General features: G+C 38.6%; 1 protein-coding gene and 1 pseudogene across 1 annotated transcript in view; one reads left to right on the forward strand and one right to left on the reverse strand.

The window, feature by feature from the left end:
* HACD1 (3-hydroxyacyl-CoA dehydratase 1) overlaps positions 1 to 20,248 on the forward strand; it is a 21,119-nt gene extending 871 nt beyond the window's left edge. Inside the window, exons 2-7 of the mRNA XM_025892012.2 lie at positions 8,592 to 8,709; positions 8,893 to 8,911; positions 8,988 to 9,076; positions 12,029 to 12,150; positions 16,942 to 17,120; positions 20,072 to 20,248. Coding sequence (XP_025747797.1) covers positions 8,592 to 8,709; positions 8,893 to 8,911; positions 8,988 to 9,076; positions 12,029 to 12,150; positions 16,942 to 17,120; positions 20,072 to 20,154 — 610 coding nt within the window. The 3' untranslated portion in view covers positions 20,155 to 20,248. The remainder of the gene's footprint in view (positions 1 to 8,591; positions 8,710 to 8,892; positions 8,912 to 8,987; positions 9,077 to 12,028; positions 12,151 to 16,941; positions 17,121 to 20,071) is intronic.
* A 1,921-nt stretch (positions 20,249 to 22,169) lies between these two features.
* Positions 22,170 to 22,995, reverse strand: LOC112839134 (ATP synthase peripheral stalk subunit d, mitochondrial pseudogene; annotated as a pseudogene).
* Between the last annotated feature and the right edge of the window lie 2,184 nt (positions 22,996 to 25,179).

A 25,179-nucleotide genomic window follows, 5' to 3' on the forward strand; every position in this document is an offset into this window, starting at 1 on the left:
GGCGAGCGGGCTGGGCGCGCTGGGGGCGGCAGCGCCGGGCGGCGGAGTGGGCGCGGCGCGGCGCGGGGAGGGGGCGCGGGCGGCGGCCGTGGGGGAGGGGCGCGGGCGCCGGCGCGGCCGCGGGCGTTGAATGGAGCGGAGAGTGGAGCGGGGCAGGCGGGCGGAGAAGGCCGGCCGGGGCGGGGGGGTGGCCGGGGCCCTGCTCGCCGGGCATTGCCTAATACGGTGCACGGCGTGGCGCGGCGGCCCGGGGCGCGGGCCGGAGGTTAAGTATAGACCCGGGCAGGAATGCGGGGCCGACCCGCGGGGGAGGTGGCTTCGGCCCGGCCGCCCCGGGCGCCGCTGCCTGTTGCTGCTGCTGAAAAAAAGCCTGGGTCCCGCGGCCCCGGAGCTGTCCGGCCGGCGGCCCCCACGGCGCATTTCCTCGTGCTGCAGATCTCTGGGCAGAGTTTTCGGAACTGTTAATGTCACCACGAGTTTTGATTTTTGATTTTTTTTTTCCCCCTGAGCCCCAGAGCTTCTTACTTGGGACGATATTTTAAAAACCCTGCCGTATCGGAGCCTGGCCCTCGTGTCCAGCATCTTTATGGCCCCATGCTTCGTGACTGATACCCTGTACTTTTATTTCTGACTTTGAGTGTGACTTATAAGTTAAGGTTACACAATGACTATCGCTCTTCAAAGAGCTGTCCAAGTGACTTGTGTGTCGACTGCTTTTCAAGACCTGTTGGGAAAATGCTCTTCTGTTTCTAAATTGCATTGTCTTTTTAAAAAGTTATTTTCTCATTATCACATGAAGTATTATTAATCTATACAAATGTGGCGGAACGTTTACTATCTTAAACTTTCTCTGGGGCTTATAGAAAAGAATAAATGGTTTGACCCAGTACTGAGTACCTATTATGTGTTTAGTGTAACCCTGAATACCAAATACAGTTCACAAAGAATACATTTATTGAGGATTTACTATGTGGCAGGTACTGTGTTGATACTTTAGATGTACAATCTCATTTTGAGTTCTCTACCATCCTGTGAGGGATACATTGATACATTTGACAGATTAGGAAACTGAGGCACAAAGGGGTTAAGTAATTTGCTCAAGATTATACAATCCGCAGGTGTCAAGACTCGGATTTCAGCCTAGACAGTCTGACTCCAGAGACGTGCTACTTCTTTGCCTTTCTGCTTTACTAAATTTTATAATCTCGTAGAAGAAAAATAATATATTCAGAACAACTAGAGAACAATTGAGTACCTACCATGGGCTGCTATCATTAGCGACAGTGGGAGCTGAGAGAATTTTCTCCCCTGTGATAGTCTTACCCAGTTTTTGGAACATTTTTGGAATACCTGCCATTTGTTAACTGGTATGCTCTCCCTTTCCTTTTCTGTCCACTCTCCGTTTTGAGAACCAGGTTAACCTTTTAAAAGTGAAAATCAATGCATAAGTCTAGTTTAAAGCGTTCAGTGACTCCCTATTACCTCCACTGTAATCTAAGGGATTTAGGCTGTTGGTCTTTTAAGGGCCTTTGCAATACGCTCCCTGATTCCCCTTTCCAGTTTTATTGTATTTGAAATCGACTGTAACCCATAATACCGGCAAAGCACCATGCATTTTTATTTTCACAGCTCCCTCCATTTTTGCTCAGACCGTTCACTCTTTGTATAATATCCTCCTTGTTCCTCATATGATTTCTAAATCAAGCCATCCTCTTTGAAGGTTTCCAGGTCTTCTACCCCATCTGGAGCAGAATTAAATGCTCCCTCCTTTGTGTTCTCACACTTCATTCCTATCTCTCCTACCTGCCCAGCGAATTACTGAGTATCTGAAACTTATCTGTCTCCCTGCCTATATTGGGAAGGTCCCTTATCATTTTCACCTCTGTTTAAAAGCAAAGGTAACCAAAATGGAATAATCCATGTAACTCTTGGGAGGCTTTTAGAGGCACTGAGATTTGAAGAAGGAATAGGATTGGCATATGTGGAGAGTAGATATTTCGAGTGAGATAAATTCTAGAAATAGGCATGAGATGCAAGAAAGCCTGGTATATTCTCTTGATCTAATTGGAGGGTAGTGTTGGAGAACAGAGGTAAATAAAGTTGTAGTGTGGAAAGTGGGACACCAAGGTATACATTGAATAGTACAGATAGCAGAGGGTTAGCTGAGGTTCTTTTTGTTCACTTATTTTGTTTTTCTTTTAGCAGAACTTTGAAGTATATTAAATTTTTGTAATAGTTTTGAAAACAATAAAATAAAAGATAAGTATTTACATAAATATAAAAAAATAACTTGCCTAATTTTATAAGCTTAGCATGACCTTTTTTCTTATCTTTTATGTGAATATCTTCATTCAGATAGCATATATCCCCATTATGCTATTATTCCTCTTGCCTGCTTTATTTTTCTCATTGCACTTATTGCCATATAACTGTACAGAGTATTTTACTTCTTTGTATTGTTGCTTATTGTCTGTCATGCCCCCATTAGAGTGTAAGCTGGTAAACGCATCTTACAGAGCATTGCAGTTAGGGTATCTGCTCTATTATATATTCTATTTTCACCTAATGTCCTACCAAATATTTCTGTATAGTTTTCATAAAAATATTCTTTCATGGCTACATAAGAGTGTATAGATTTAATGTACAATAACGGATTCGCTCATTCCTCTAATGACATTTTGCTTTTATTTGTATCTGTTGAATTAGTTACTTAGGATGAATTCCCTGGAGTAGAATTACACCTTTAAAGGATGTGAGGATTTTTATGGTACTTGTTCATAATGGGTGCTTGACCAGAGAAGTGAGTATTTCTCCCTCTCTCTCTTTGTTGTTTTTTTTTTTTTTTCTTTTTCTTTTCAGGACTTTTGAGCCCATATGTGTCAAGTGCATTGTCCTTGGTCAAATGAGAGATGTAAGACAAATATTTTAGGCTCTGTTCTTGAAGAAGTGTAACCCCGGGGGCATTTATATATTGCAATAAAAGACAGAATGAGTTAAGTGCTTGACAGAGGTGACAGGTGAGACAGGTAGGGGGAATCAGAGAAAGCTTTGTGGTAGAGATCATAGCATTTCAACTGAGCTCTGAAGGATGAGTAGGATTTGATAGGCATGGATGAGGAAACAGCGTGAGTTAGGGTACAGAGATGTGACATTCCTAAACATGTTGTTCAGGCAATAGCAAGTGGGCCTGAAGTGTAGGGGGGAGATGAAGCTCGATGGGGAGCATGGACCACTGTACAGGGCCTTAAATGCCTTGTTAACATGTTTGGATTTTAATCTGTAAATAGTACAATAAGGTGTCGGTTAGAGGCTATGCTTCACTCCTATTTTGCTGGGTAGCCTCAGATAAGTTACTTAAACTCTCTGACCCTGAGTTTTCTTACCTGTAAATTGAAACAATACAGCTCCTTTACTAGATTATTACAAAGAATAAAAAGATCATGGATATGAAGTGATCAGCAAGGTGAATGATACTGAGAGAGAAACTACTCAAGATATTTTCAGAGTATACATAGTGTGAGTTATTAGAGCACCAAACCCAAGGTTCAGGCATATACATTTCCCAAAATGTTAAGTAACAGACATATACTTTATCCCCAAGGAGGGTAGATCCATTGTATGGATGTTGTTTATCCAACTTTTTTATCCATTTATCTGTTGATGGACATTTTGGTTCTTCCCAGGTTTTGGCATGACAAAGCTATGAATATTCAGGTACAAGTCTTTGGACATATACTTTCATTTTTCTTGGATGAATATCTTTGAGTGGAATGGCTGGGTCATATGGTAGTCGCATTCTTGATTTCTTAAGAAACTGCCCAAACTTTTCCAGAGTAATTGTACCGTTTTACATCCCTATGGGCAATGAATGAGAGCTGCTGTATATCCTCACCAACACTTTGTATGGTCAGTCATTGTAATTTTAGACATTCTAATAGGTGTGTTGTGTTATCTCATTGTGATTTTATTTTGCATTTCCCTGGTGACTAATGACACTGAACATCTTTCCATGCATTTACTTACCATTTGTGTATCTTTTTTGGTATAGTGTCTGTTCAAATCTTTTGCCCTTTTTAATTTTTTAATTTTTATTTTTTATAATTTTTTTAAAGATTTTATTATTTGACAGAGAGAGACACAGCGAGAGAGGGAACACAAGCAGGGGGAATGGGAGAGGGAGAAGCAGACTTCCCGCGGAGCAGGGAGCCCGATGCAGGGCTCAATCCCAGGACCCTGGGATCATGACCTGAGCTGAAGGCAGATGCTTAATGACTGAGCCACCCAGGCACCCCATTTTGTGTCCCCCCTTTTTTTAAATGAGGTTGTTTGATTTTTCTATTACTGAGTTCTGAGAGTTTTTTATATAGTATGGATATAGGTCTTTATCAGATATGTGATTTGTAAATATTTTCTCCTAGTTGTGGCTTGGTTTTTTTATTTTCTTCACAGTGTCTCTCAAAGAGCAGAAGGTCTTACTCTTAATGAAATCCAGTTTATCTGTTTTTTCTTTCATGAACCTTTCAGCTTAACTCCATTGGCATGAGTGTCTATGTGCAGTAGCTTGAAACACATATTGGCTGCTAAATAAAAGTTTCAATTTAGTCTAGGAAAGGAAGTTTAGAGGTGTCAATGAACAATATATGAAAGTATGGATGGTATGAATGTCAAAGACCATCTCAGGGACGAGCCTCCGCAGGGTTACTTTATCGGAGGTGTCAAGAAGAAATGATAACATTAAAATATCACCATTTTTCAGTAATGCTGAAATAATGGCTCTGGGCAATGATCAGCAGTGAGTGCTAACATCACAAACCAAAGGGACGACCAGAAATGATGTGCTCTGTAGGGAAGTACACAACATAACTTAGGAATTAGCCTCAAATGTGAATCTGTCTGATCAAGCACATGGAACTGTCAACTTCACAGGAAATACAGGGAACAGAAGAACATAATAAATGACATGTGGGTAGTTTTGCAAGACAAACCACTCAGTGTTCTCGACAGACAAATTTCACGAGAAAGAGAGGGAAGGAGAGATGGATAGAGGGAGGGAGGGGAAACCTATAGATTAAGAGTCATGAAAGACATAGCAACTAATTACAACATATGAACTTTACTTCAATCATGAATTTTAAAAATTATGAGACAATTGAGAAAATTTATATCCTGCCTCTATGTTTTGTGACTGAAGATTTTTTTTACATGGGATGGTGGTATTATGGTAATGTTTATTAAAAGCAATCCTCTTATTATGAATCAAACTATAGAAGGTATGAGATTTCCTTCAAAGTAATGAGGGGAGATGATGGTGAGGAGAGAATCGAATAGAGGTTTGGGTGATATGCAGGATTGTCCATAAGATGATAATGCTTGAAGCTGGGCAGTGGGCTCATGGGGGTTCCTTATACCCTTCCTTCTCTGTATCATTGGGTATGTGCGAAGTTGTTCATAATTAAAATCTAAAAAGAAGTGTTGAAATAAAAAAAGAAGATGCAGGTGTAGATAAGCTAAGTTCCCTATGGAGCAGGTTGTCCCAAGAAACCTCAGGAGGAAAAGAAAGAAGCACCAGAGACAACCAAAGAAAGAACTCCTCCTTCAATAAGATTTTTCAGGGTCATCATAGCGTAGTGACATGGCAAGAAGGCTCTGTGTTTAGTGAGTTATGATTCATACCTCCTGTTACAGCACTGTTTTGTTTTCTCCACTTAACTAATTTAATAGTTCCTTGAGGCAAGGACTAGGTCTTATTTATTTCTAATTTCCCAACATGTAGTACACTCCCTGGCTTAGCGGCTTAGCAATAAATGTTGAACGTGAAGATGAATGAATAAAGAAATGAATTAAGCTAAAAAGCAAGCAATCTTTTACATAGGAAGCACATGTTTATATATTTTCCAAAGAGAGTACTTTCTCAAGGACTGAGCATATCCATCTGGGTTCAAATTTAGGTAATCAGCCACTTTGGCCTATTTTTTAAAAAACAAAACCTTCTAGAAAATAATTCCAGGGGCGCCTAGGTGGCTGAGTCGTTAAGCGTCTGCCTTCAGCTCAGGTCATGATCCCAGGGTCCTGGGATCGAGCCCCGCATTGGACTCCCTGCTCGGCGGGAAAGCCTGCTTCTCCCTCTCCCACTCCCCCTGCTTGTGTTCCCTCTCTCGCTGTCTCTCTCTCTCTGTCAAATAAATAAAATCTTAAAAAAATAAATAAATAATTCACAGTTGCAGAAGCTCTACTTGCTTTTGCATTTTTTTTTTAAATTACAATTACTAAACCCATGAACGTAGGGAGTGCAAAGTTAAATGTAGGGCCCCTATGGGAGACTTTGTCATCCCATTGTGATGGTGGGTTTAGAAAGTGAGCACTCATTAGTTCAGATAAGTTCCTGGCCACAGTGACTGAAAAACAGTTGAGAAGTTAGGATAGATGGCCCCATGGTCCTTTCTAACCCCACCCAGGGTGTTAATTTCTTTTATTTCCGAACAAGTTAGTAATTGGTAAGATCCTAATACTGTATTAGGTGGTACAATACTGCCACCTATGGAGCAACAGTAAAACTTGTTACTATGTTATAATACGTGGATTTTTATATTTTGCTATTTAAAAATGTAGAAAAGTTGCCATCTAATGAATCCTTTGATGAATTCGTTGTTAGGTTAATAATTACCTCTTAAAATGATCTTTTGTAAAAACCTGATTTGGATTTTCCTTAAAAAGAGACAAGTGTATGAAAAATGTGAATATAAACATCTTAATATGCTTTTTGTTTTCTTATTGTTAGTGTGGGGACTTAGAATTGAAGATGGTGAAATCATAATATTTTAAATCTAGAAGGCATATAAAACATCACCCAGATTAGCCCAGCACAGAATTCAGCATTGACCCTCATATGGGATGAAGCCATCAGTGGGTCCACATATGGGATGAAACCATCAGTTGAATCCAGTAAAGGCAGGGTATCATGGAGAGAGAATAGCATGGGGCATTGGGAGACCTCAAGGGGTCTAATTCTACCTGGACTATTGACTTTAAGACTTAGGGTAAGTCACTTGACACCTCTGCATGGTGACTGTCTCATCTATAACAGTGGCCCTCAAACCTTTTTGATAGCACACTATTATCAGTTAAAATATTAGAGCATAATTCTTTCTATAACTTTTAAATTTTACTTGTAATTCAAATATACCAAATACCATGATTAACTAACATCCCAAGGCACAATATATACCTAGAGCCAGACCAGTACAGCATCGTGGTTCAAAAGCATAGACTCTGAGCTCGGCGGTGGGTTTACATCCCCCGCTGCCTGGCTCTGTGACCATTTCTGCCTGTTTCCTCAGCAGTAAAATAGGATAATAGCAGTCCCTACCTCACAGGGAATTTGTGAGCATGAAATACTAATATGTTGAATGTGCATTTAGAACATTGAAAGCGTTCTGAAAGTACATGTGTTATTTTCAGCGTTGTTGGTATCATTAACATTTCCCTCTTTGGAAGATCTTGCTGATAATTTCAGATTTTACCTGACTTCTTGTCACACCTCATAGGAACGTACATCCCTGCTTTCCCCTCAGTGTGTGCTGAGGAGGAGTGGAAGTGCCCGGAGGAGAAGCACCAGCCGCCATCCTCTGTTGACCTTGTTTACCATGTTCATCGTATTCAATCAGTAGTTCCTTTGTGGGGAATCTTTAAAGCCATTTGTCCTTTTTATGAGTGTTCTTTAATTAAAAAGTTAAAACTGTATAATAATGTTATCGTTCACAAACCCATGTAACTAGACACTCTGGAGACCATCGAATTAAAAAAGCCTGGAGTAGCTACTCCTTTCTGTGGGTGGGTTACTAAAGATTTTAAAAAGTTACAGATGGTGTAACTTTTTAAAACTTAAAAGTGCTCTTGTAATTGTGAAGGAAACTGGAAAAAGATGAACTTTCATTAGTGTCTCTAGCAGACTGAGTGTATGGTGAGAAAGCTGGTCTTTGCAGGTGCAGCTTTTGCGTGTGAAGTGCCAGTCATTCACAGCACACAACCTGTCACATAGAAGTAGAACTTGAAAAGGCAAGGCATATGTATTTTGTCCTTTTTGTAAAGCAAACTCTTTGAAAGCAGGCCCATATCTGACCTTCTGTATGCCTTCTGTGGCACAACAATTGTTATTATTTAGTGCAAATTCTAAAAAAAAAATATATGAAAGATTTTTACTTATACTTACATATAAATATATACCATATATTTGTATAAGTACATACACACTCACAGGTTTTTTCCTTAAGAAATATTTATATAATTATGAAATGCTTTATAATAACCTCATTTTGGGTACATCACTTCTTCAGTCTGTCTGCTGAAACCAAACATGAAAGGGATATTGTTTGACATTTGAATCTAGTTGATCTCCAATATGTTCTATTCATCCCCTTAAAGAGTCAATATAAAAACAATGCCATTTCTTCCTGTGGGTTTTGTTAAATAGAATAATGAACTGAGAACATAATAAAACAACATGTTACTATATAAATTATGCCATTTATTTTCAGGAAGATCCTTGGTATTCATTTTGATAGAACTTTATAAAATACTTGTATTTTTTCTAGGTGGTTGGTTTTAGCTATTGCCATGGTACGTTTTTATATGGAAAAAGGAACACACAAAGGCTTATATAGAAGTATTCAGAAGACACTTAAATTTTTCCAGACATTTGCCTTGCTCGAGGTAAGTTTTTAATGATGCTGTTTTCCTATTGTTGTAATATTTATTTGAAAATTATTTGTTGAGCAAAATCAGCCTCATTTTGCTGATGACATACCACCTATGGATTTGTAGAAAACCAGTGTTCACAGGGATTTATATTATGTTGCATGCTATTGACTTGTGATTTTTTTTATTTGCTTACAGATAGTCCACTGTTTAATTGGTGAGTTTCTGATTTAATTTTTATTGTCAGTATAAATTGCCTTTAGGGCAATGGTTGACTTGTTTTTCTCTTTAAGGAATTGTACCTACTTCTGTGATTGTGGCTGGGGTCCAAGTGAGTTCAAGAATCTTTATGGTGTGGCTCATTACTCACAGTATAAAACCAGTAAGTGACACTAACAGGTTCTCTTCATGAGCCTGCAGGAAAGCTTTTTTATTAAAAGGAATCTAAAATACTAGCATTGCTATATTTCAGGAAGCAGAACCACTAGACAAAAAAGGGGCTGGGTTTGGATTTAAGTGTGATTGTACATTGACTTAGTGCATTAGTGGAATGACCTTAAAACACAAGCAAAATTAAGTATTTATATTCATAATCTATTCTCCTCTGATGTTTCCCAGTTTTTAAAATTAATATTCATATTCTGTCAAATAGTTAACTGAAAATTTTCTATTGATGTGTATTCTCTTTGATTATGTATTGAAGTCGCCACTATAAACAGTGTGTTTTTCCTCATTCACCATGGAGTGTTGTAGCAACAGGCGTAAAAAGCAAATATAGTTCTGTAGATCTGAGCAAATGGGAAAGACTAAATGAGAAGTTGGAAGGGCTGGGGAGCTTAGGGGAAATTAGCATATTATTTATTGAGGCATGACAGGAGACAGATCTGAATCTAATTAATGGCTTAAACCCTTCTAGACAAACACACACCACACTCACTATGTCAAGGCACTGGGCCTTTTAAACCCATGACAGAAACATTTCCCAGATGGGCCCTTCTGACCTTCTGACAGCCTCCGGCGTCTCCTGGCTACTTGAGGACAGATCTCTGGCCTTCTTTCCATTCCTGAGATGCCTTTCTTGTCCTTCCTCTGCTTGAAATGATACCTTCACTCCCTTCCCTTGCCTGTGAGACTCCCTGGCCCCCGTCTGCGCAGGGACAGATCACTGCCCTTCTGCTCTCTCACCACTCTGCACATTAGCCTCTCCAGACCACTGTCTTTCACTCAACTCCCTCGGTCCGCCTGGCCCCTCACCAGGGACTGCTGTGCACTTAGCAGTGAGTGCAGCCCACGCAGAGAGCCAGACTTTGTACTCAGATTGCCGTGTAGTTTAAAAGCAGGAGTCCACCATAAGCAGAACAGACAGTGAGCGAATGTAATAGCTGGGCCGGGACTACAGAGCGTCTGAAGACTAAGGAAGAAGAGAGACCAGACCGGGTAGGCAGCATCAGCTGTGGAAAAGAAGTGAGAGAGAATCTAACGGGTTGCTAGCCCCCAGGAGAAAAAAGACCCATCCGCTCTTTTTTTATCCTCCAAAGGATCTCTGTCTTAGTCTTACTATTTAATTTTCTCCAACAAGAGTCTCCTACTGGTACCTTTCCACCCCTCTTTAATTAATTCAGCCAACATTTATTTCTGTACCTTTGACGTTGTGCTCATGTCTGGATTTACAAAAATGGATAGGGCCATTCCAGCTGTATGCGTACTGGTTGTTGGGAAGTGGGGGGCGGTCTTACAGACGTCAAATCATTCAACAAATACTAATCGCACAGCTGTTCTACACCTGAGACTTTGCTGGGGATCTGGCAGTTAATACAAATACAGTCCCTGCCTCGTGGATCCTGTAACTGGGAGAGGCGGTAAACAAGTGGGTGCACAAATACAGCTGACCTTGAACAATACGCATTTGAACTGCGCATGTTCACTCATACATAGAATTTTTTCTTTTAATAAATTTTTTTCTGATAAGTACAGTACTATGTGTATTTTCTTTTATGATTTTGTTAATGACATGTTCTTTTCTGTAGCTTGCTTTATTGTAAGAATACAATGTGTAACACGTAGGACATACAAAACGTGTTAATCAACTGTTTACAGGTTATCGATAAGGCTTCTGGTCAACAGTAGGCTATTAGTTGTTAGGTTTTGGGGGAGTCAAAACTTACATGCAGGTTTTTTGACTACGCAGCATGGGGTGTTGCCCCTAACCCTCACTTTGTTCAGGGGTCAACTGTAATTGTTTCATTATGTTAGTGTTAGTGCTTTGAAATAAGAGATAGTATGTATTACCATGTACCTGGGGACTTAGCCTGACTTAGGGAGGGAGGGCAGGCTTACTCGAGGAAGGAATGTATAAGGAGAGCACTGATGCATACGCAAGAGTCAGGCAGACAGACTTTCATACAAATCGGCAAGTGTTACAGTACCGATATGAACAAGGAAAGTGAGCAAATAACTGCTCAGGGCGAAAGGAGGGGTTTGGGAAAAGTTTTCCAGAGGGCGTGATGCTTTAGCTGGATCATAAAGGGTGAGAAAGGGTTTCCCGTGGGAACTAACAAGGGAGTAAGTAGCATTCTAATTGGAGGGAATAGCATGTGTTAAGATGCAAACGTTCAGAGCATGTTCTGGAAATAATACTAAGTTGGTGGTGTCACCAGAGAGAAGAGCTGGTAGTGGGAGGTTGAGAGATTGCAGATGAAGTCGGGGAGATTCCTGAGCTCCAGATCGCAGAGAACCTTGAATACAACCCTTTTCTCCTGTTAAGCAATAGGGAGCCAAAGAAGCTTTTAAGTCACAGAATCACTGCTTCCAAATGTGTTTTTGTTTGTTTTGCGCTTAAGAGAAGACATCCATTCATGGAGAGAATAAAGAGTGGAGGGGCTGTTTAGCAGGCTGTTACAGTGGTGTGGATGGAGACGGTGAGGCTCTGAGTTCAGTGGTGGTCACAGGACAAAAGACGAGTGGACATATGCATGTGCAGTAGCTAGTGCTCTAGTAGGATGGGTACCCTCAGACGACCCCCAGAAAGTTGGAGCATCAGATTGTTCCCACGCTGGTTTTGAGGGGGTGATGTTGTCCCGGGATGGTTGAGTTAGCGGCCGGAGCAAAGGCTGAGAAGGAGAAACCAGTAGAAATGTGACCATTCCTGTGTCTAGGACATAGTTGTGTGTTGTCATGAATTATGTAATAGTGGCAGCGTTAAGTTTTCTGTCTTGCCTCTGTCTGCCCCTGACGTTCCAATGTAGTCAGAGACACAGAGCAAGTAACTAAGATTCTTCGTGGAGAAAAATGTTGAAGGTTAAACCACCCTGTGGGTTTCTCTGTGGTTCTGCAGATCCAGAATGAGGAGAGCGTGGTGCTTTTTCTGGTCGCGTGGACTGTGACAGAGATCACTCGCTATTCCTTCTACACGTTCAGTCTCCTCGACCACTTGCCATACTTCATTAAATGGGCCAGGTGGCGATGTCTTGCTGTTCAGTTTCTCACTAGTGCATGTGTGTTGTGTGTGCTGAGCTAACACCAGAGAAGGAAAATTTGTGTCTTAGCCTGTGATGCCGGGATGCTGTGTTTTTGGCTATTAGCAGTGCTATAACTTGAATTCTGAAGGCTTAATTTAATGACCAGGGAGAAATCACATTAATATATATTTTGAGTAAAATCAATGCCAGACAAGTTACATCAGTATCCTTACCTAACCTGAATTGGTCATTCATTTTCCTTTGGAAGCAAAACATATAATTTTTTTGAATTATATTAATTAAATTCTGTGCCAAAAATATGACATTTTTTTCTGAATGATTTAAATTAATAATCTAGTATCCACAATTTTTAGTATCTTACATATACAATGTCAGTTTCTTTGGTGTTTTAAGTAGCAGAGACAGACATTTTTAAAAGTCACACTTAAGCTGCATTTTGGAATGTGGACAAAATTTATATTTCAATGTTTCTAAATATATCTATCCTTTTTTTAAAATGATTTTATTTATTTAACACAGACAGAGAGAGCACAAGTAGGGGGAGCAGGCAGAGGGAAAGGGAGAAGCAGGCTTCCTGCGGAGCGGGGAGCCCAATGTGGGACTCGATCCCACGACCTGGGATCATGACCTGAGCCAAAGGCAGCCACTTAACCGACCACCCAGGTGCCCCTAAATTATATTTTTAAAGTGAAAGATGTTCTGTTTTTTTTTTAAGTTTGAATTCTTTGAGCAACCAATATTTTACAAAGTTATTATAAAAACAAGACTGCAATTTGAAGAACAGATCACAAACCAGTGTAGATTTGTTCCTTTTGTTTCCTGGGTTGTATACAGTATACAACACATGTTGTATACTGAATGCATGCCTGAGATGTAGGGTTGAAAACAAGAAAAACTCTGTCCTCTCGAGACATAGGAGACCAAAAAAATAAAACAACTAACAGATATGTGAGATGCCAGGTAGTGGGAAGTGCAAGGAGGCAGCTGGGGAAGGATAGCTCTATCCCCTATATGTCTGGCCCCTATATGTCTCTTCCACATAGGTAAAGTAAAAGCATTCGACGGTATTTTCATTCTTTAAAGTTTTTGTTCAACTACAGAAGTATTACGTTTGCATTGTAAGAAATTCAAAAAAACACAGAAGTATATAGACTCAACATGGCAAGTTCCTATTTATACTCCTCCCTGACCACTACTTTCCCCTGGAGGGAAAAAGCTTGGAGTTTACCTATCCACACTTTTTCATATTAACGAAAATGTGAACACACAGACATGAGTTTCTAAAGACATAAATAGAATGACATTATGTTTGCTTTTTGTTTATATCTTGGAGTTCTTTTTTTTTTTTTAAATCAAAACAGGAACGTTTAGATCTAGTTGTAACTCTTAATGCTACCCAATTCCATAGTATGACTGACCAGTTCTCTGTTGCCTGAATTTAGATCATTTCCAGTTTGCCAATATTATAAATCCTATTTTGAGATATTATAAACAATGCTATGTCCATATTTCTATTTTTTAAAACTCTGATAGGGCGCCTGGGTGGCTCAGTCGTTAGGCGTCTGCCTTCAGCTCAGGTCATGATCCCAGGGTACTGGGATCGAGCCCCGCATCGGGCTCCCTGCTCAGCGGGAAGCCTGCTTCTCCCTCTCCTACTCCCCCTGCTTGTGTTCCCTCTCTCGCTGTGTCTCTCTCTGTCAAAATAAATAAGTAAAACCTTTAAAAAAATAAATAAAACTCTGATATTTATATTAACACATTCCCAGTTTGTTTGAAGGTAGCATACAACCAGTGTCAGATTTGTTTTTGATCCCTGTATAATAAAAGCCTAACACTTTTTCTTAAGTTATTACTCCTTTTTCATAACTCATATATTATACATGTTCAAATATAATGAACTATGTAATATATAAAAAGTCGAAAATGAAGGGAAAAAAGATCTTTTGAATTGCTTATAATCCTCCTCCATAAGGATAATCACTGTTAATTATATTTATACTCTAAGACTTTTTTATATGTTCTCGCTCCTTTGTAGACATTTTTTGTGGCTTACCACTTTGTTTATTCAAATGCTTTAAAATTATAATTTGAGCTGAAACCTATTGTTTCTCATAAGAAGGCTGCACTCCCATTTCTATATGTTAGGTTGGTTTTATTCTTATTGTAACCGAGCACTTTTTTACTTTGAGCGATTGGGCCTTTCACACAGTTGGCAGTTTGGAGTGTTGCCGGACTAATCCTAGAATCCATCTCAGTGCATCTTGCGTCTTGCATGACCTCAGTCTTCGTCTTGCATGACCTCAGTCTTCTGGACCTCCAGCACCTTTGAAAATACTAATTCATGATATAGTCTCTTCATTTACTGTATTTGTAAAATTTATTTGTGAAAAATAATGGTCTTTAATGTTTTGTCTGTCTGCCTTTTGGAATGCATTTTGCATGTCTTGAATTTCTGGAAAAGTTCAAAACATGTTTAAATTTGCTGTTTAGAAATCCTTTGTCAATTGCATTTATGTTAAACCAAGTACTACAAGATCTTTCAATTTTGAAATGTACATGTTAGCATAATACATGTCAGTTAATCATAATCGTGAGTAATTATATTGCATGTTAAAAATCTTAAAAGATTCCAACCATCTATATATATTTGCCAACCTCATTAAAAACCCTGAAATAATATTTGTATTTATAGTCAAATGTTGAAGCTGTCATTCTCAAATAAAACTTCACAGTAAGAATGGCTTCTTATTTATAAATAGCTGGCCTACTGTGATGGTTTGAATATACTTCTTACGTGTTAGAAATGTTCCTAGAAAAGTCCACTGAATAGGCACTTGTATGTTATTATGTTCCATGTTAATTTCCATTTTAATTTCAAAAATGCATTCCCTTCAAAAAATTTTTAGGTAACAATTAGGAATCTTTAACGAGGAATTCTTTTTCTGAATAGGTAGTTAAATTTCTCATGCTGCCATCAAAACTTATAGAGTTGGTGACATGCAATCTTTTTCAAGTGCAAAGAAAGTAAATTATATAATTTGTTCTCATTGCATTAAAAATAATCAGTGGCTGAAGGCTTTAAAGACTAGTTTACTCAAAGAATGATAATGCTGTTTTCTGTTGAAGAACAGTGCTTCCAGAAAAATCATTGGAGAGTCACATAAAGTTTAAAAACTATGTAAATAAGTTTGAATGTTTTACTTGAGAAGGGATTATAAAATATTCAGTTATATGATTTTTAAATTGAGCGAGGAAATTAAGATTGGAAGAGAGTAATTTAAATAATATATGAAGGGGCGCCTGGGTGGCTCCGTCGTTGAGCGTCTGCCTTCGGCTCAGGTCACGATCCCGGGGTCCTGGGATTGAGCCCCACATCGGGCTCCCTGCTCGGCGGGGAGCCTGCTTCTCCCTCTTGCACAAACTAGGAAGAAAGCAGGTGATAGACCCACGGCAAGGAGGGGATAAACAGGGACAGTAAAAGGATGATTGGTCTTTTTTCTGCCACTGAATCTATTTTGGCAAATAATTCTGTCCCCGCACCGTCTCTTGCCTGTATATGTCCTTGGCATACAATAATAAGGTGATCTTTAAGTTGTCTCCAAGTTTCTGCCACACTGATAAATTTAACATTTCTTTACAGATATCTTAATGCCATCTAAATGACGAACTAAAATACAGATTAATTTGATTTCTGTCCCTTTCCACCAACATTGTAACCTTTATTTTCTGTGGTAACTGCGTTGGAGAAAAGTGATTTTCTTTAATGGAGAAAGGTGGTTGCCTTGGGTCCTTGAAGCTCTTCCTGCTGGAGGCCCGTGGAGACCTGTAGAACCTTCCCCTCACCATAGGCATGAGTAATGGCTGGCCCACCGGGCATTAAAGACCTTGCCACAGCCCAAATGAACAAACTGTGATTTGGGATTTTGAACAGAACTTTCTTAGCTGTTGTAAGCACACTGACTGTTCCTTTAATGTGGGAATTTTGGAAACAACTTGTCTTACCTGTTTCATTATGAGAGCTTTAGTTTTAGACAATATATTCATTAGTAGTTACTGAAGCTTTAGTATTATTTATATATTAAATACACTAAATATATAAATATGTGGTGAGTAGTAGTATTTCAGTTCTCTGAGGTAGTAATTAATTCTCTTTTAATTAGTAGCCACAAAGGGGTTTCCAAATGCCTCCAAGAACCACTTTGGTAATTTCAAGATATAGATATAAAATTAAGATCACAGGTAGTCTTTTAAAGCACAGCACTTGATCAATAAATGACTAGCTGAAGGGAAAAAAAAAACCCCACTCAGTTTTGATTCCAAGTGTCAAAGAAGTTACCTTTACAATACCTTATAATACTTACAGGTACTTTACAATACCTTATAATACTTACAGGTACTTTACAATACCTTATAATACTTACAGGTACTTTACAATATACTATTTACAACACTTATGTCCTTTACAATACAAAACTACATACATATGCATTGTTAATGCATATACACTATTTCAGTACTGTAAAGTAAGTTGACTTCTTGTTTTATTAAGATCTTGCCATCTAAAATGGAAACTGCTATGAGAAAAAAGGAGGATAATTAACTTTATAAGCAAATGATTGAAGTAGAAAAAAATTAACCTTCTCCTGTGAGGGGCACTGTAAATATGTATATTTTTAAGTTTAAAGTAGTAGTAGTAGCAAAAGAATGATGATGTCAAATCCAGTCATTATTCTAGAAAAATAATTCTCCGGTGTCTTTCTTTCTCCAGATATAATTTTTTTATCATCTTATATCCCGTCGGAGTTGTTGGTGAACTTCTTACAATACATGCTGCCTTACCATATGTGAAGAAGACGGGAATGTTTTCGATAAGACTTCCTAATAAATACAATGTCTCTTTTGACTACTACTATTTTCTTCTTATAACCATGGCCTCATATATACCATGTAAGTATACGGTCATTGGTACTTTGATTAAGCATATGCTGCGAACGTTTTGTAAAGTATCATGATATGCTAGTGTAATAAGCAATGAGATGTGATCGCTTACAAATACATCAAAACCTCTGTTCAACCCCATGTGTATCATAATTTTAAATAATGGAAGAGTTGAGTGAGTCAAAAAAGACTCTTTCCTAGTTATAAGGAAAAAGGTAAGTAAATCAATACACAAATGATTGCTTTCTCAGAATCATTTAAAGAGAAGCTGAATCTGACTTTTTTTTTTTTTTTTAAAGAAAAGATAGAACACACATCAGGGAAGTGTTTGCCAGCATTTAGAGTTATTTATCTGAAGATAAACATTTTGTCCCTAGAAAATGTCAGGTCAGTTCTGTCTAATCCTTGAGCATACACTTGGAAAAGTTATTTAGGAGTACTTCTTAGTCTTGTGTGTATTGCTCGCTATACTAGAAAATAATGAGGCTGCTTTTCTTAAAATATTTTCAAAAACTCAGCTTCTTCACTAATTTCTCATCACCTTTCAGTAGTTGCCGTGAATTGGTGAAGCTTTACTCATTTCACTTAAATAGCAATAGTGGTAGGTTTTTAGGTCAAATTTTGATAGTCACTAGCAGTGAATGTGAAAGTAAAGCAAGGCTGTTCTTTACCCTTCTCGATAAAATTAGAGGCTCTGGTGTCAGTGAGGGAACAAAGGAAATAAGAAAAGTTTATAGCATCTAAAATCTACATTGACGCAATATTTAAATAAAACGTAAAAAAATATTTTATGTAGAGGGGATGAGCATAAAACCTGCCTAGTCCCTTGAGGCCTCCAACTTTTAAACTTTTTCAAAATCAAAACTGACCTGAGAGTCAGCCTGTTGCCCTTTCCCTCATCTGCTGCCATTTCAGCCTGACTCTCATCAGATTGTCCCTGGGAGGGGGCACGGTCAGGAGGGCCCGGGGTTGGCCACCTGCAGCCCCGTCCACCTCCCCAGCCATGTCTGGAGCAGAGCTAGAGCCCGCTTCTGTTCATATCACGGTTAGAGGTTTGGGGATCGGCTTCCCCTCTTCCTTACGACTAGTGTGGCATCTCCATGGAAACCCAGGGCCCAGCATGTCATGGCTTGAAAGCATCAAACCAGTAGCTGTTGGCTGGGTGTTTTCAGGTGTCCTGGGAGACGCAGACTCTGGCCTGTGTCAGCGGCAGCTTCTCAATTCACCCTGCTGACTGTTTCGTCAGGGTCCCACTTGCTGGAGCAGTCCACCAGGGGGATGTTTTCCACTTGATTATTAATATTAGCAGTCAGACAACTAATTGTATTTTGTTTATTAAATTTTGTGTTACTTAAAGGTATTAACAGTACTCTGAGTACTTTAGCACTCAAAAGAAGTGCTGGTAGTTTTCAATAATGACATCACAGATTGGAGGGCATTTCAAGGAGGACGTTATAGGCATCTCTTGAAAATCACCCAGCTAGTAAATAAGGCTAGTATTTGAACTCAAGCCCATACTTCTGCTACACTACTCAGAATGTTCTAGACGTCTTTTCAATAATCAGTTGGTTAGCGTTAAGTGTATTTTACCTGAGTATATTTAGACCCCTGGGTATGGTATGATAATTACGTTTATCAGGATGGGCAGTACCTAAATTGAAAAAAAAAATAAACTCTGTTGTGTATTTTTGCTCCATTTGGGTTAAGTTCTTTTTTTTTTTTTGTCATTAGGTGACTTGGTTTTAATCGTTCTGTCCATCAGTCTCAGGAATATTTTTACATTTGTGTTGTTTATAGCTGATGTTAATTTGTTCATCCTCTAGCACTGGTGCTATAAAGCACTATAATTTGAGCAAATTTGAGAGGGGCTCCTGCTCTGGGCTCTGTTTTAGAGGGCCCTATTCTGGCCCTCCACTGATCCTGATCACTTCTCCATACAGGCCCTCCCCTCCCTTCTAGACCACATTCTAGAAACCTGAAACCCTGGAATTTGCTGCCCACAAGGCAGGGAGTGTGCATCTAGGGACTGCACAGATAGACGTCTTCCCCGTTCTGTTCTCCTGAGGGGTAAACCGTGTCACCAGTATATACATCCCTGAGATCAAGGGGTAGCCAAGGGGCAGCTCTTTGTGAAGGGTATGGATGAAGCTGGGTTGTGTGGGCTTAGATACCCACATATGTTCATGAGACCCCTCATGGTACAGGACAGCTGATGGACCCAAGAAAAGGGGGCCAGGCGGGGCAGTCTTCCTTGTGCTGGAACATTCTGGCAGAGCATCCCAGGTCATTATGAAGGTATATTTATCAAGATACTTAACTTTGCTAAAGAATCCCCAACATTACAGGCATACCTCAGAGATATTGCAGGTTCAGTTCGGACCACTAAAGCTAAAATTGCAGTAAAGTGAGTCCAACAAATTTTTTTGGTCTCCCAGTGTATATAAAAGCTATGTTTACATTATACTGTAGTCTGTTAAGTGTGCAATAGCATCAGTGTGTGCACACCTTAATTAAAAAATACTTCATTGCTAATAAATGCTCACCATCATCAGAGTTTTCAGCGAGTCATTACCACTGATCACAGATCACCATGACAAGTACGATAATAATAATGAAAAAGGTTGTAATATTGTGAGAATTCCCAAAATGTGACACAGAGACACTAAGTGAGCACCTGCTGTTGGAAAAACAGTGCCAGGAGACTTGCTCGAGGCAGAGTTACCACAAACCTTCAATTTGTGAAAACTGCCATAAAAGGAGGCAAGCCTGGAAACTGTGGAGGCCTATGGTGTGTGGGCCTCGGCCTGAGTTCTGTTGGAGGAGGAGGGGGAAGTTGGGGTGGTGGGGGGGGTGGGCAGCGGTGGTGGATGCTGTGCTTGCCCTCAGAGTTTCTACATGTGAGAGGTTTCAAGTATAAATAATGTCAACAGCATCCTCCTTTGTTTTCTTTTTTCCATTAGTGTTCCCACAGCTCTATTTTCATATGTTACGCCAAAGAAGAAAGGTGCTTCACGGAGAGGTGATTGTGGAAAAGGATGATTAAATGATGCCCGCTAACAAGGTGCTTTTTCCAGAATAACCAGGATTACTTGAGTCCAAGTTTTAATAACAAGAATAAACAACTTTATGAAATACTACAGATTGTATGATTTCTTAGAATATAAAGTGACATGCGGTATTTGCCAGTATTTGTCTTCACATTTTCTATAAGAACTATGCACGTATTTATTACCAACTCCTGGGTGGGTGATGATCATTAAGAAAATAATGGGGGGGGAACCTTTTTTTAAAAAAAATTTACTAATTTTTTTTTGCAGTGTATGCTCCAGGTTTTTTAAATCAATATTTACAAATTAGTTTAATGATTTAACATTATGATACTTGCCAGTGGTATTTATGTGGTATTTATAAATGAAAGTAAATGCAGAATTATAATAACATGTTAATAATGTATTGGTATTTCCTGAACCCAAGATCTATTTCTTAAAAGTTATAAGGCAGCATTTTTGATTAATAATCATTTTGGAAAGCATAGACATAATTTTCTTTGATAGGACTTTTGATAAAGTAGCTATGTAACAAAAATATTCAAGTAGATATCACAATTGGAAGATATTCTTTGCATATATGATTAGGCTGTTAAAATTACATGTACCGCTAAGCAAATTTGTTTTTATTTGAATTAACCTTCAAGGACAACCTTTTCAACTGTAAGGATTTTAAGGGATTAGAAAGAATGTAAGTGTATACTTTGCCTCCCTTGTGAAAAAAGAATAACTTTGGGTCTGATCATAACGTTATAGTCAGAACTCTGGCTGAGAAAGGCTTCTCTATACCTGGAATCATCTAATAAAAATCATGTTTTGATAATCCCCTTGTGGGACTTAGGTAATGAAAAGTTTTGGGGTATGACCTAACAGACTCATTTTATTCTGAATTCCATTGAATTTCAAGCAAGAAGTCTTAAAATAAACCTCCTGTCCATGTGTTTAGTAGATAGACTGAAGATCCTTCAATACTGCTTTAATTCTTAAGTAGGCCCTTTAATTATTTTTCCCCTTACATTAAGGTATGCTGCGTACTGACCCAGTTTAGAAGAATATTAGATATGTGACTTTAAAAGAAAAGGATTTTTTTTTTTTTTTTTTTTGCCTACTACAGATATGGAGGTGGAATTTTGGCTTTCAGTGTTCTGTACTCTTTGGGCTTGCAATCAACATGTAACATTACACTTTTCCAAACTGTTTTGTTTTGTGGTACCACCTTCTCAGTTTTCTCCATGTGGAGATTTGCAGTTCAGAATAGTTTTGCAAACTTTCATTTTAGATAACATGATTTTTAAAAAGGTGCTATTTCCTTTATTGCATTTTAATATTTCTCTGCAGCTGAATGTTTTAACGAGCACTGTGTACTCTTATGTATGAGGTTACTAATTCTCAAAATGCAAATGTTCATTCTGCTTTTACACTGCTTGATCCGTTTTTATCTTGAATTTTTATATGGAAGAAATTTCCGGGGAGTTTTTCCCTTTGGTGCCATAGCATAAGAAGTTCACGTACATCTTGATCCTGTCAGATGCCTGTCTTATGAAAAATATTTTAAATGCTGTTCTTAAAACTTGTGTTCATTTAGCCTGTACTCCCTTCAAGTAGCTGTAATAACTCTTTTTCTCCTTTAGTTGTGGAATATCCTGAAGTAGGAATTGTGATTAACTTTAATAAAAATGAAAATGCATCAAACTATTATTTAGTGACCTTTGTTAGCATAGTATCCCTAAACTTTAGATTTAGTTTATCTTCAGTTATCTTTGATATTCAACTAATTCTAAACTGTCCCTTGGGTAAAAAACAAAGTGCTTAAATGAGAGTTTGATTTGAAAGAGAAAGTATTTGAAATTCCTTTGCACTTGTTTTCTGTGCCTGCATCTTTTGGAATTCTCCTGAAGTCACCCTAACTCTCCTTTTTCAGTAGGCAAACCCCAGAACATGAATCAAAGAGAACTTCCATTCAATCCTGTAGACCTTGGCATTTGAAAAACATATATCAAGAAATTGTGATACTAGCAACTTTCAATTATATTTGGTGACATTCCACAAAATTCTGGTTGTTTTTTGTAGCTTTAAAAAGATTGATATACAATAAGTACAGTGAGTGCAAGTCTTTTTTTTTCTTTCATTTTTCATAGCCTTAACTTGATACTAGTACAACAACAACCCTGTTATAACTTAATTTTTTTTTCCGTATCATTATTTTTAATGTCCAGCATTTACAATACGAGGGCCAGAGCTTTCTCCCCAACTCAAGTTTATAAATTGTCAATTGGCTTGTGAGGCCAATAGGGATACTTCTTCTTGTCTAATCTGGTTTCTGGGAAGACTTCATTCAGGTCCTCAATGGTCATCTGATCAAATGGAATTATGTTCCTCATCTTCTCCAGCTCTTTTTCATATTCCTCAATCCTGGCCTTTGAGAGAGACAAAAACTCAGCACAACTTTTCACATCTTCTTTTTCTTCAGTATCCACCTGAACAGTACATTTATCCTCTGGCACAGGAACCTTCAGGGCATTAAATTTCTCAAAGTCATCTACCAAACCAGACTTCGCCACATTGGCCTTGTAGTAAGCCCAGTCAATAGCAGGTGGTTTCTCAGGGAGAGTAGCCAACCTGGAGGTAAGTGTCTCATTCCAGGATTTCAGGGAGTTAGCAATGGCCTTCTGGTTTCGGGGTATGATCTCCCCAAAAGCTACCCAGTCAATGGTTTTTAGAGCAAGTTTTTGTGTAGCCACCTTGAGATCCTTCACTGACCCCGGCGGCCTAGAGTCCACAGCAGCAAGGAATGGTTTATAACTTAATTTTTTAGAAGTATGCCAAAATAAAGTCATTTTCACCAAAAGCTTTTATTGCTTGACCTCTAGATTCTCAGGAGCATTATTGTCTCATCTTTGGATTTGTAGGCATCTATTGGGTATGCCCCTGTCTTGTGGTTCCTGATGAGACATGGCAAGTGATATGGAATCCTACAATAACCTGCCCCCCCCCAAGTATTTATTTTGTGCCAACTGTGTGCCGAGGACCGTTGAAGGGAATTGGCATCTTTTTCTTATCATACCTCTTTCCACCCTACACAGCAAGACCACTGACACAATTGTTAGGTTGCATTGGCTAGGAACTCACATTGCAAAGTAATTATAAAATGTCATGGACTGGTAATCTGATGTGGCAGGATTTTTTTTGTTACTCATGTGTATACAAGTGTATCAGTGCCACTAAATAACATTCTGGTTTAAAACTTTTCAGATAGACTCAAAATCAATTACAGATGTGAAACTGATAAAATAAATCATTAAGGCACAAGGAAAGGAAGGAAATAACTGTAAGAAAAAATAGCTATAGAAACCAGCATTTGAAATGTTTTTCAAATGAATGTGTAAAACGTAGAGAAGTATTTTCCATTAACTTATATAGTGATCTGGAATAGGCATGTAACCGATAGAAGAAAAAAATAACAGTTTTGTAATTTCTAGTGTGAAGGCATTGAATGGAGTTGAAAATTCAGTTTGTTCATGTTTTTAGTCTAGATTTACAAAACAACTTAAGTAGACTTAAGTAGTTCCTCTAGATATGAAGCTTAAAAACATACTCTAAAATTTTTAGATTTTTTTTAGTGTTCCTATTGACAGCTTTAAAAAATATTTTTAGCATTTTTTGTTTTGAAATAATTTTGAACTTAATGGGAAAGTTGCAAGAATGCTAGTCTTCCCTTGAATTCCCCATTCCTAACACTTTGCCCCATTTGATGTAGTATTCCTTCTCTGTCTCTCCCTCTCTGTCGCTCCCTCTCTCTCTCTCTCTCTCTGTATTTTGTGAGCCATTTGAGAGTAAGTTGAAACCATTCACTTGTGATGGCTCCACTATATATTTCCTAAGAACAAGAACAAGGACATCCTCGTACACAGCCACAGTACAATGACCCAAATCAGGAAACTCATGTTGATACAGTACCTTTCTCTAGACTCTGGACCTCACACAAACCTCCTCAGCAGGGTGTTGGGAACAAACCACATCCATGTTCCCAGACCAGACGCAGTCCTGGTTCAGATGTTACAGTTCCAGTCTAGAGTGGCTCCCTGATTTTCCTTCATGCTTCATGACTTCGACATTTCCAACAGTAGAGGGGAGTTCCTTTATAGAAAGTCTCTCAATGTAGATTTGTTTGATGTTTCCTCATGATCAGATTTCATTTAGGCACTCTCCGGCAGGATTTTTGATTTGTTCCATTTACCGGTGATATTAACTTGGATGTGTTAGGGTTTCTGTTTTTTTTTAATATTTTGGTGACAGGGTAACACGCAGGCATTTTAGTAATAGAAGGCCTGTTGGTCTAGTTCTTTGGAGTTGGTCTTTGAAATCAGGCACTGGGATTTTTTTTTTTACCTGATTAATATGCTTGTCCTCTGATACATGAAGATTGGTATCTTTTTAAGTGCTTAAAAAGTACTAAACTCTTTTTACACATGCAATTTCCAGGTGTATTACTAAATCACCTTTATATTGACTTTTATGCCCCTAGACTATAAATCTCTGTAATTAATGTACTTTGGTTTTGCTTAAAATTTCTTAAACACAGCATTCTGTTCTACACTCTTACCATGTTATTCTGCTATACTGAAATGCTAAATAACACAAGATTGAGATTGCTGTAAAATTCAGTTTTATTTCTTGATTTATGGTAGTGCCTTATCCCTATATTCTAAAACGCAGTTTGTACAGTTTGAAAATTAAAAATTATCCTTAAATCCACTTAATGCTTTGTGGTTTTACTTTGAGGATAGGGACAGCAGAAAAATGGTTTTCAGAGCATAGCTTTTAGAAGAGTCAGCTGAGATCCCAGACATCCCCCTGCCCCCGAGAGGGCACATCAGCAGCCGTGGGGCCGAGAAGTCTGCATTTTTAGCAAGATGTGAGGCAAGTCTGGTGCAGACAATTTAGTTATTGAATCACCTTGGAGGAACAGTACAGTAGGTATCAGCGGGTGGAGGGAGAGGACTTCTTACAAATGCCCTATC

The sequence above is a fragment of the Callorhinus ursinus genome, unplaced genomic scaffold (assembly GCF_003265705.2).
Source record: "Callorhinus ursinus isolate GAN/ISIS: 27379988/994484 unplaced genomic scaffold, GSC_fseal_2.0 scaffold63, whole genome shotgun sequence".
In the NCBI taxonomy this organism is placed as follows: Eukaryota; Metazoa; Chordata; class Mammalia; order Carnivora; family Otariidae; genus Callorhinus; species Callorhinus ursinus.